Source organism: Triturus cristatus, chromosome 6 (genome assembly GCF_964204655.1).
Source record: "Triturus cristatus chromosome 6, aTriCri1.1, whole genome shotgun sequence".
NCBI lineage: Eukaryota > Metazoa > Chordata > Amphibia > Caudata > Salamandridae > Triturus > Triturus cristatus.
In genome coordinates this window covers 1,541,384,300-1,541,397,505 of record NC_140589.1, presented here as the reverse complement: position 1 = coordinate 1,541,397,505, position 13,206 = coordinate 1,541,384,300, and the positions used below count along the sequence as shown (strand labels likewise).

At 44.8% G+C, this 13,206-nt stretch overlaps 1 protein-coding gene across 1 annotated transcript in view; it reads left to right on the top strand.

Annotated features, from left to right (window-relative positions):
• TASP1 (taspase 1) overlaps positions 1 to 13,206 on the top strand; it is a 662,603-nt gene that overhangs the window by 356,445 nt on the left and 292,952 nt on the right. The window contains exon 9 of the mRNA XM_085612698.1: positions 4,125 to 4,244. Within this exon, the coding sequence (XP_085468824.1) occupies positions 4,125 to 4,244 (120 nt within the window). The remainder of the gene's footprint in view (positions 1 to 4,124; positions 4,245 to 13,206) is intronic.

Genomic DNA, 13,206 nt, shown 5'->3' with positions numbered 1-13,206 from the left:
CGGCCCTGAGCATCTACTTCCCCTGCAACCGTTACCCACTCCAGTGGGGGGAAGCATTCAATTTTTTCCGGCAGAGTGGAGAAAAATTACTCAGGACAAGTGGGTGCTGAATATTGTTTGCAATGGATACAGTCTTCGGTTCATCAGGCCGCTTCCAGAGATTCCACCGGTAAGCTCGCGGTATCAACTGCGAGAGCTCCAGGCGGAGGCAGACATCCTGTTAAGGAAAAAGGCGGTGGAAGACGTACCTCTGTCTCAAAGGGGAAGAGGTCTGTACTCTCGTTTCTTCCTGGTTCGCAAGAAGGACAAGAACGAGTTCAGGCCCATTCTGGATTTGCGGCAAGCAAACAAATGGATTCGCAGAGAGAAGTTTCGCATGCTGTCGTTGCATCAGATTTACCCTCAGCTGCAACAGGGAGACTGGCTCTGTGCCATAGACCTACAAGATGCGTACTTCCATGTGCCCATTGCATGGAAACACAGGAAGTTCCTGCGATTCCAAGTCGGCGCCAATCATTATCAATACACAGTACTGCCATTCTGGCTAAAGTCTGCTCCCAGGACCTTCTCGAAGTGCATGGCAGTGGTAGCGACGACTGGTTGATCAAGGCCTCATCTTTTTCAGAAGCGCAGGCGCACTTCCGGAGGACGTGCGTTCTCTTGAACAAGCTGGTGTTACACGCCAACATGTCTAAATCTGTCCCGACTCCGGTCCAGTGCATACAGTACTTGGGGGCCTCCATCGATACACGGTCAGCAAGCGTGTCTCCTTCGGAGGAGAGACGGTTATCGCTCCTTCGGAAGGCTCAGGACCTCATGGCCGCTCCATCGGTGACAGTGAGGAAGATGTCTTCGCTGCTGGGGTCGATGGCCTCCTGTATCTTCCTCACTCTGCACGCACGGCTGCACATGAGACCACTCTAGGAGTGCTTGGAGGATCAGAGAACAGGTTCTTGGGACGACAAGATACGGCTGTCTCTACATGCTCTTCAGTCTCTGAGATGGTGGTGTTCGGCGGAGAATCTCCTCAAGGGGGTTCCCTTCCACAAGGACATTCCCGAGACGAGTATCGTGACGGATGCGTCTCTCCACGGTTGGGGAGCGCACTCCGGAGACTTACAGATACAAGGAAAGTGGTCCCCGGTGGAGTCGACGTACCACATCAATTTCCTGGAACTAAGCCGTGTACTTGGCATTGAAGGCCTTCCATCCGTCCTTCCAGACCAACTCGTTGCTGATACAGACGGACAATACAACCACAATGTATTATCTCAACAAGCAAGGGGGGTCGAGATCGCGCACTCTGTCGCAGGAGGCGCAGGCGATCTGGCGCTGGCTTCTGGCCCGGGGACTGATGATCACGGCCGCGCATCTGCCGGGGGTGCAGAATGTTCAGGCGGACGCGCTGAGCAGGCTGCTTCAGGAGAACCACGAATGGGTCATAAACGACGAGGTACTAGGAGAAGTCTTCGCAAGGTGGGGAACTCCAGACGTAGATCTGTTCGCCACCGCCGAAAACAGCAAATGCCGAGACTTCGCATCCAGGTACTACCAGAAGGGGACGCTGGGGAATGCGCTATGGATCGACTGGTCGAACAGCTTTCTGTACCCTTTTCCACCCTTTCCCCTGATTCCGGCAGTGCTCATCAAACTGTCCAGGTCCGGGGCGCGGATGATCCTGATTGCCCCGGAATGGCCCAGGCAGTGGTGGTTCACGGACCTGCTTCACCGGTCTCTCCTTCCTCACGAAGTTCGGGGGGCGGATGGTGCATCCCAACCTCTCGTCTTTGAGTTTGGCGGCATGGCTCCTGAGATAGTGCAATATGGCCATTTGAATCTACCAGAAGATTGTATGGGCATACTGAAGGAGGCTAAACGTCCTTCCACTAGGACTTCCTATGCTTACAAGTGGAAGAGATTCTGCATCTGGTGCAAATCCAAGAACTTTGACCCGACGACCTGTAAGGAAGATGTCATCCTTCCATATCTTTTACATTTGGCGCAGTCTGACCTTAATTTCCACTCCATTAAGGTTCATCTCGCTGCTTTGACTGCTTACAGGAAATTCCCTTCACAGACTTCCTTCTTTCAGATCCCTGTGGTCAATTATTTTTTGGAAGGCTTGAAGAAGGTGTTCCCTCCTGTCAGACTTCCCTTGCCTTCCTGGGAATTGAATGTGGTGCTGTCCAGATTGATGAAGGAGCCTTTTGAACCTATTCACAAGGCTTTGTTGCAGCACCTGTCCTGGAAGGCGGCGTTCCTAGTGGCCATTACATCGGCCCGCAGGGTGAGTGAACTTCAGGCGTTGTGTTGCCGAGAACCTTATACTGTATTTCATGCTGCTAAGGTTGTTATGCATACTCACCCTAAATTTCTTCCTAAGGTTATATCTGATTTTCATGTCAACCAGACCATAACTTTACCTACGTTTTTTCAGAATCCTTCTTCTCCAGCGGAAAGGTCTCTACATTCCCTGGACGTTAGGAGGGTGTTGAAGTTTTATCTTGATAAGACCAAAGATATTCGTAGGTCAGACCAATTGTTAATCAATTATGGATCAGTCAGGACCGGTCTTGCTACCTCCAAACTGTCCATCTCTCGGTGGATTGTGTCCTGTATACAGTTGTGTTATCAAAAGGCTAATAAGACCTTAGGGGGTAAACCTAAGGCTCATTCCACCAGGGGCAAAGCTGCCACGACTGCTTTGCTGCGTAATGTTCCGATTGCAGAAATCTGCAAGGCGGCCACTTGGAAGTCGGTCCATACCTTTGCTGCGCATTACTGTCTGGACTCGGATGCGAGGGCAGATACTCAGGTTGGGCAGGCTTCGCTGCGAAATTTGTTCGCACAGTAGTGGTATTATTTTGTAATCTTCTCCACCGCTGTTTTTCTGTGGGGATGGGCTTGCCATTCTATTCACTAGATTATGACTATACACAGAGATCCCCTACTACAGAAGGAGTAGTTTCTTTTCTGTAACTCCAGTTCTGTAGTAGGGGTATCTCTGTTATAGTCATAAGCGCCCGCCCTCCTCCCCGGTGGAGAGATGAATGTTAATATAATGAATGCTACAGGTCTGGCGTGCTACGCCTTCAAAAAGAACTGAAAGTAAAAGGGACTTGCTGTGCATTCTGGCATACTGGAAAAGTTCTGGAAAGTTTTCTTAAAGGCACAGTATCCTGTTCTGAGCCACATAATGGCAGCCTATGGGGCTTGTCTGTCCATTCCTTCCTCTCTATCATTCCAGAGGCTTTTGCTGGAAGAGGCAGGTTTTTCTCTGTGCAAAAAGCTGGACAGGCAGTGCTGTTGGTGGTTGTTGGTGGAATTCTTTCTAGTTGAAATACTGGACAGTGTGGCCTGGGGATATAGGCTGCATTATCTGTCTTTGGAATTCTCTCTTAAGTGTAGATGCAGGTCTGCATGGCTTGACAATTTAAGAGATTATTTTTATTGCTCCGGGGTCCGCGCACATGGGCGGGACTATTCACTAGATTATGACTATAACAGAGATACCCCTACTACAGAACTGGAGTTACAGAAAAGAAACTACTCCTTGTCAGGCCACAACATAAGCTGCACCTTACTGATATATGCACTGTTCAAGTAGTCTTGTGAGAACAAGGTAGAAGTTGCAGGTTTAGTAGCAGTATAGCTTATGACTGAACGTAAATCTTAACTGCTTATTAGTATAAAATGGGAGACACATGCATCCACTCTCAGTTTTGCACTCTTGACGCTTTAATCCTCTCCCTAACTCGCATCTCCCCCACCCTTTGTCTTCCTCCGCCGCCCTTTGTGTCTGCCTCCATATTTCTGTCAGTGTCCTGCTCTGTGTCTTGTTTCATGCTTGTAGCCCCTCTTAACCGTGATTGCTGGATGTAGCACTCTATATAGTACATTATGTACATTTGCAATCTTCCAGAATTGTTTTTAAATTTTTTGCTCTATAGTTGTTGGTTTGAGTGAATTGTAATCCCTTTCTATACAGTGTTTTGAATAAAAAATCCTATCAGATTTAAAAAAAATGTTCAAATACTATTATGCTGCAGGTATGAACATTAGCCACTGTTTGTCCTTCCTTTCTTGTTTGATATTCTATCACTTACTGTTATTTTATCACACAGGAGAATGACTCAGGACCCTTAGATACTGTTGGAGCAATTGTGGTTGACCAAGATGGAAATGTAGCTGCTGCTGTCTCCAGTGGAGGTTTAGCCATGAAGCATCCTGGGAGAGTTGGTCAGGTGATGACACATTTTTAATAATTAATACTTTCTTGTTTCAAGAAAGTGACTTCCAACCTGAGTATCACAGCAACTGAACTTATTTTTAATAATATTTGTAACAATTATTTTTGTAAACCGGTTTTAGTTTTTATTCCTTCTTATCCTGTACAACCTGAAATTCATTTTTTTAGTGAATTCAATTATTTATTAAGATTATTAATATTTCTCCCTCTTTAGGATGCATTGTGACAGACCTTACCATATTGATGTGTAATTTAAATATAATAAATAACCTCGCTGCTCTAATTATAAACTTGCAATGCCATTGAGGGGTTCTGATGACAGCATCTGTTCTTCAAATGACTTATGGTTGATAACATCACCAACCACAGCTTCAAGGAAGCATTATGTTAGGTTGTAGTTCATAGAAACTCTGCATGATTTGTTCTTTTCCCTGGAATATTCTGGATTTTTTTTAAATAGCGAAGTAGTATAAGGTTGATGCTAATTTGACGTAGCAGTTTGGGTTTGTATTGGATGGTTGACATCTGAAGTGTTTACAAATTACAGTTCCTGGCATGGAAGAAAGTAAGAAGCCATTCTGAGGGATGCTTCTTACCACAGATTCCTCACCTTGCGAATAACCCCAGGCAGCTGACTAGATCCGAAGATTTTTCTCAGCATTGCTCCAGCACGTGAGTAGTTGGTCACGCGCCACTGAAGTGATGCCAGAGCCACATATGCTCCACCCTTGCACACTGACATCAGTGCCTTTCTCTCCGTGCCTTCGGATACTGCTCCGGAGCTTGTATCCCCAACCTTTTCTCTTCTTGTTGAGTTTTTTTGTCAAACTTTTTTCTCAGTGTGCAAGGGAATATATCCTTCTGAAGACTACAGGATTTAAACCTTGTAAGGACTGTCGCAAACAGATGTCTGTGACAGAGCCCCACCATGTATTTCTCTGATGCTTAGGGTTTATGACTCCACAGCTTGTGAGGACAGCACCTGGATGAATTTCAAGATGATCCGGGACTGCGAAGCCAAGCTCTTTTTCAACAAACACAGTTGGAAGTCACTTAAGCATCGGTCCCAATCAAGTTGAGGGCACAAATCCATTTATTTCTTCGGACCATTCCTGCAATAGGTCTTCTTCACACTCCAAGTCGTCAGGTATGATCAAATCGAAAAGAAGCATAAGAAGTCAAGGCGGGCCTTTTCCTCTTCTTACCACTTTCATCAGGAGAAGTCCTGCGGAAGTCAAAGTCCCTCATGACCTTGGTCCTGGTCCCTTACAAAGGAACTGATTCCAACGCTTATCCCAACGCAAACCGATTTCCTGGCCCATCGTCATGCCATAACAAGTTGACACCATCAAGGAGCTCATTCTACACATCTTTGGCACCCTTCTAGCTCCTTGTAGGGCACCTTTTTGCCCAAGGTTCCGAGAAGGCGTCCAGGTGGGCTACCATCAGCGGATCCATCCTCGATGCCTCCTGTGCCACTCAGCTGTGCTGTTGGGTCTGTCTCGATTCCTAGGCTGACACCCAGGCCGACTTCGAATCCAGTGCCACGATCTTCTCCAGTCCTTCGCTCGTCGTCACCAGAAGAATAACCTGTCAGCCTATCGGACTCGTTAGTGAATCTGACACAACATCAACCTAAGTTGTACCTTTTACAACCTTTTGCGCAGTTAGTCCAATCTCATCCGACTCAGAACTCTGCCTTTATGTAGAAAGCTACACATTACTTTTTCTTCATAATCAGAACCCAGTCAACATGTTGATGGAGGTGTCGGGATGATGAGTACCTCATTATGATCAGGATAGTATTTGACTGGATCTTAGGTCACCAGTAGAGGGAACGGCTCTCTGAAGCAAAGAAAAAGAGGCCTTCGACAACAACACATAGCCTGCCAGTGGCATGCCGATGTTCACAAAAGTGTGGGTGGTGGTTGCAGCACATCTTTGGAGGTTAGGGATACCAGTTTTCCCCTACCTTGATGACTGGCTGTTGAAGGCAGGCTCTCCACAGTCAGTTGTAAACAATCTCCAGATGACGGCAAACTTCATAACATCTTTAAAGTTCACGATCAAAGTGTTGAAGTCATACCTTATTCCCTCATAGAGGCTTCTGTTCATTGAAGCGGACACAGTTTTGAGCCTATCATCCGGATCAATGATTCAGGACAGTCAGGGTATGATCCAGATATTTCATCCTCGGTCGGGGGTCTCAGTGAGAGTTGCTCTGAGACTTCATGCTGAAAGTTGGGAAACCCTTTCATGTCGGACAGTCTATCACAGTTTCGACATTCTTCCTTCTACCTCACCCCTTGAAAGAGACTCTGCTACTTGTGCTCCATTAGACCTTTGAGCTGTTATTTCGATCATACCAAAGATTATTGATTGGATGATCAGCTCTTCATGGGATTTATTGGGGCTAAGATAGGTAAAGCAATGCAGAAAAGGCCCATATCAAGGTGGATAGGCCTCTGTATAAAGATCTGCTACGCACTGCCCGAAAAGCAGCCACAAGATGTCCTGAGGGGTCATTCAACCAGCACCAAGGATGCCACCATTGTGTTGGCATGCGCAGTGTCTGTTCTGTACATTTCTCAGTCTTATGACCTAGGCAACACCCCATACGTTCACAGGGCACTACTCACTTTATATCCAGGTCTGGCGAGAAGGGCACTTTGCATGGTCAGTCCTGTAGGTTTTTCTGGTCTGAACCATTCCACAGACCCACCACTTTTGAAGGTTCTGCTATGGTATCTGCTCACATGGCAAGGAATCTGTGGATCGAAGTATCCATTAGAAGACCAAGTAGCCAAATACCGAGCGGTAACGCAGAAATTCGCAGAATTTCTGCGTTACCGACCGGTATTTGGCTGAGTTCAATGTAGGTGAGTTGAAACCTACTTGCAAAATAAGGAATCGCAAAATACCGATTCCTTATTTTGCTCTTGCATTTAAGGAATCGGAAATACCGATTCCTTAAATGCAATGTACGTAGCACTAAAAATTGTGCACTTCAGCCTTAAGGAATTGCTAATTACCACCAACTTCAAGTTGGTGGTAAGTAGCGACTTCCTTTGAAAAAGCACTTTTTTGCTTTTTTAAATGTGCCATGTGGCACACATCCATGCCCTTAGGGCATGGATGTGCGCCACATTTACACACATGCACATTTCAGGGGTGCAACAGGGTGTCATTTGGACACCCTGGCACCCTTGAAATAGCTCCCGCTATTAGCGATTCGGTAATACCGAATCCCTAATAGTGAATATCTTCCCATTCATTCCTATCGGCCTCCTAGCCCATAGGAATGAATGGGTAGGTATTCCTTAATAACGAATCTCAATTACTGATTCGTTATTAAGGAATGTTAAGGAATCGCTAATATTTTAGTGATTCCTACCTACATTCCATTTAGCGAGTCCTTAATAGCGATTCGGTAAAAATCGCTATTAAGGACTCGCTAAATTGAAGTTACCTACATCTGGCCCCAAGTTACTTACCTTCAGTAATTCACTTTCTGATGGATAGCCGCAGCTTCCTCACCGCCTCCTACTCCCGTTCTGTGGAATGGACTTTTTTCACGATTCTTAAAAAGATTCCATTTAAGAGATCTGCATACTGTCACATCTGATCAGTTAATAAGGTCTACGTCTGATGCCACAGACAGAGTCAAGGAAGAAACTGATATCAGTGTGCATGGTCGGACCGTATATGTGGCTGCAGTCACTTTTGGGGCGGGGTGAAACTCACACGGAGCATCACAACACCATCTACCAGCACACAGTGGGAATACTGAGAAGGATCCAGTCTGGCACCTTAGGGTATTTACAAGGTGAGGAGTCTATGCTTGGATGGAGTATCCACCAGAAAGAGCACTACCGAAGTTAAGTAAGTTGTTTTTTTAAGCAAAATAAATCCAGATAAAACACTTATGCTGCTCATAGCCAAACTATGGAATCCCTTACCCATGAACATAAGACCCACTGACAACCATCTCCACTTCAGAAGATTAGTCAAGAGCTGGGTTTTTCCCACATGACGGCTATACTAACAATTCAAGAATATACCACAACAGTATATTCAGACATGACACACTATACTTCTCACAGTAAAGGAAAAGAGCTGTTGTTATACTAGTACACGTCATTGTACTTTGAACTATATCTTCTATTATAAGTAGGTACATTTATATAAGGGTAAAGCTATATATTTCCCCTAGATACATGTATATAACAGACTGTGTCAAATTTACTGCTTCTATGTACATAAAGGTGCATATATAGAGGGTACTAATAACTACAGTAAGTGCCATGTGTATATTTATGTATGTATAAGTTAATTACACTTATTTGAAACTATAATACATTTACCACTAGATAAATGTGCCCAGTGGGCCATGCAAATATTGCTGCTTCAATGTACATAAGAGTATTTATACAGAAAGGTTTAATCAAGCTTAACTTTACCAATCATCGTGTGTGTGTGTGCGTGTCTATATACATATTATTTACATCGTGCTGTTAAAAAAAAGACTTCCATCCTTCCCTTCCCATCCCTCCCACCTCTGTCTGATCCCCAACCTTTCTGACTACTGTGAACTCCCAAAAATCATTCTCTCTCTAACTTTCACTCCTCTTTTAACCATCCCACACACGCGACCACTATTTACAAAAAACCTACTACTTGTCCATTCCCATCATTCTGTACTTACTCCAACCTCCCCATTCTCAAAGCCATCCCTTTCATTCTACTTCTGGTCTTGAGAAAACCTGGCGCGAGAGGGAAAGGGAGGCAAGTTTTGTGTAATGCACACTATGAGCTAATCACTTCAGTGTCTACAAGGTATGGGATGAGTGTAGGGAGGCCCAACACCATCAGTGCGAGTGACATATTCTCTGACTATCCGCCACTGCGGTTGGAATACTCATGCGAATTGTACATTTAAATATCTGATTTAAATATCCGATTTTTTATGTTTCCCTTTTAATTTGGAGTAGCCGGTTTTCAGCGCTTCCATTTTATAGTGAGGTGCAGAGGGATGAAACAATGTGCCTCGGATAACGCAATGTGGTGACAATGTGAGGCGTGGAATGAACTCCAAACTTTGCGCCATTTAACACAATGGCAATTATGGGCTTTACAACAGGTGGCATACCACAGCATGGCAATGCAGATACTTTACAAACAACAGGTGGCATACCAGAGCATGATATTCATTGAAGCAGCCCCCCAACTTGCGCTGAGAATGAGAAAGGCTAGAGAAGGAAAGGGGACAAATGAAGAGGAGGATTTTAAGATCCTTCTAGAACATCAGGATTGTGGCGGCGGGGAGATTGTACCAGAGAGTGAGGCCTAGAAGGAGAGGGCCTGCCGCCTTTTCTATTGATTCGCTGAAGCCCCGTTTTCAGCAGGTGGAGATGCCGTTCTTACCCCCAGCAGTGCCACGTACATACTGGAGATCACAGGAGCAAGTATGGATCTGAAACACATTTACAGTCCGTTTCAGTGCGCTAGTCAGTAACAAGATGAAACCGCAACTTCGTTATGCCCGGGCAAGTCCGTCAGCAGCCTAAAGGACCGGCCCCCAATATGAAAAGTGGCAGGCGCCACCGACCTCGTTAGGCACTAGCTGCTGGGCTTGTTCTGCCCCGTTTCCCAAAGATGGTTTTTGGCAAACATGCACCATCTGTGTGCCGTGAGGGCCACAGCTGTGAGTTCATCGCGTACGTGCTCGTGCGAAAAGAAGATTACCGGGGACCCAATCAGGATGATGCGCTGACGTGGAAATAATAATTGTAATAATGCCAAAATGGTGAACAGGTGAAGTAACGAGTTAGTGTAAATGGATGAGGCTGCATAAATATTCACATGAACTAGTGAAAAGACAAAGATGCCTCTGTGTATATCCATTGTGTGTATATACGCACACACGCATGGCTTAACAAGCACGCCCCGCTGTAAGGAATGCAGCTGCCGTCGTGCCCGCCGCTGCACGCGAAAGTGAAAGCTAATTGGAAACCTGATCCAGAACAGATGGCATCTTGCTCACCGCTGCTCACTCCCGAGACCCCTAGGCAATGGGAGTGAAAGTTTTGAGGAAAGGTGGGACATGCACCCGTCTTTGGCCATTTGCATGCTTTCATTATTGAAAGCCACACGCAAAGGCCAATGGGATGTGTGTGAGGAGGCAAACCCACACGGAGAAGTCTCTTGGAAGTCTGAAGTAATTCCAAGAGGCCCTCTCCTAGAGATAAAAGTAAGTAAAAGGGTGCCTACAAGGGATTTTGTTTCTATACTTGATTCAATAGTCATTTATACAAAAATTACTTTCTGTTCAACCCTGATTAGTGATGAACTAATGATTAATCAAACAAACAAAACAAAGGACATTTCTTTTTCAGGCGGACAATTTTTTCGCAGACATAAAATAGGGTTACACGGGGCGAACTTTTCTTCAAAAGAACATATATTTAATATATATATATACATAAATGAAATCAGGGGAATCCAATCTGAATCAACCAAACATAGTGCTAGAGATGTAACACCTTAACCTACAGAGCAACTATGCGTACATCTATTCCATAAGATAGCCAAGGAAAATGATCTGAAGAAAACAGTAAACAATTCCTTAAAACCAACAAATGTGTAAAGAAATAGATGTTGCAGTCAACGTTTCGGTCTGTGTTGGCAATAAGACCGTCAGACCATCTTCAGGACGTGAGGTTGACTATGGAACCAACAGATTTCCTTCTGTAATTTCTTTGAAAGGATTGGACCCAAAAGAGCTGAGGTAAACGGAAGTGTTTTCTGTGAGATGTAAGTGGAAGCGTATTCTGCGACCAGTATTATTGCATGTGCTCAAATGAATCATGCTTATCCGGTGAAGTCTTCGCATCTGAACAATAACAGTTTTTGTGCGAAATGCAGAGTCACTCTCGGTGAGCTAGGCAAGACCTAAATATGAAACGTTTTCATTTCATTTTTTAAGGGCAGGTAGTGGTCCCAGCCTGGCCTTAAAAAATATTTTCGCATGCATTTGCAAAGGGGAAGGGGTCTCCTTGGGACCCCTTCCCATCTGCGAATGCATTACCACCTACTTGATGTAGGTGGTAATTGTGAGTGTTTTAGGACCGCAATTGTGGTCGCAAAACATTGGTACATGAGCTAGAGAGTCGCTAATTGGAAGGGAACACCCCTTCCAAATAGCGAGTCTCTAAACACTTTTTTGCAAGTCGCAATTGATTTGCGACTCGCAAAATTGTGTTAGTACATGGTCATACCAATTTTAGCATGCGCAAACGGGTCGCTAACTCATTTGCGCATGATAAATTTGGTCGTACATCTTGCCCTCAGTGTATTGTGTCAGTGTGGAAGCATCTCCTCTGGTTACCTAGTGAAGGCTCGGTTCTTTTATACCACAAAGATAGCCTCTGGGTTCCTACCACAATCGATATGTTGTGAGTATAATTATGTAAATGAGCCTAAATCAATAATTGCAATTATGCAAAGTATTTCTGTCACCCTAGGATGAAGATGACCATGACTTTTTTTCAGAGTATGTTAATCCTGTTACGCATGTCATGTGCTGGGAATTTTACTAAGAATCCTCATGCATAATAAATGAGGCTCGTTTCAAGGAAACCAATCAACATTTATTCAGCACATAATTGGGTAAAAGGTCAGTGCTAGAACCGTTATGTTGAGCAAGTTAGGACCAATGTGAGGTGAAAGGTCGCTTTGCTACTTGGGCCTAGGTTGGGGAGCATAACGATTCCAGTCACCCCAATCTACTCCACTACACTCTACCACACTCCACTCTACTCAAATCTACCCCACTCCACTCCAATCTACCACTCTCCACTCAAATCTACCCCACTTCCCTCCTATGTATCTCACTCCACCCCAATCTACCACAGTCCAATCTACCCCACTGCAGTCTACCCTACTCCAATCTGCCCTTCTCCATCTACTCTACTCCACTCTACCCCACCGCTCTACAATCTACCCCGCCCCACTCTTCTCCACCACACTCTACTCCATTCCACTCTGCCCCACTCCAATTTACCCAAAATGGAGCGTGTTTTGCACTCCTTAACGGACGCACAGCCCTTGAGCATATGATGACTCTGTTTAATCCAGTTTTATTTTATGTTTATTTCCACGTTCCTCCAATGTTTAGAGCAATTTAGATGTGAATCGGCAATCACATGTGCGACATTCAAATGTCTTTCCAAATTTTCAAATATTGCAGTTTGCCTGCAACACTCCGGATACATTTAAAAACATCCTCAATCCAATGCATTTCGGGCACTTACTCTGCCCTTCGTCAGGGAATCACTGCAAATGTTTAAAACAACACCATTACCTCGTGAAACCCAATGTCACAGTTCAATGTACATTTAAATCATATCGATCATTTCCCGTGCCTAGTTAACACCGGTCCCTATTAAACGTTCTCCCTCTACTCACACAGCACTCTATTTAAGTTTTAACAAACAAGGCTTCTCACCCGTACCAAACTGTTAATCCATCTATGACTTAGTACTAGTTAGCTCCCCTCGTTCTATATTATATCACAGCCCCTTAGTCAGCTCCTTTCTCCATACTTACATTTCATTTTCAAAATATCCCTCTATTTTTTTTCCTTCCTTACTCCACTGCATACCCCTTCTTACTTCACCTTCTCACTCTTTACGCTGTCGATGTACTCTCCTCCCCCTAATTCTTCCAATCATTTAACTCCCTCACATTACAAAACTACACTTCCCAGAATGCCTCCCCACACTTCAATAATGCATTGATATTGACACGCTAAATCGTACTGCTAATGCTTGCAAGTTAACAAGTCTGATTCCCCGCCCTCCCTTAGATGTATAATACACGTTCAATGTGGCCCTTGGTAAGTTGCTTGATGACATAGCACGGTGCTGATATCCTGTTGGAGGGTATCTTTAGTGTCT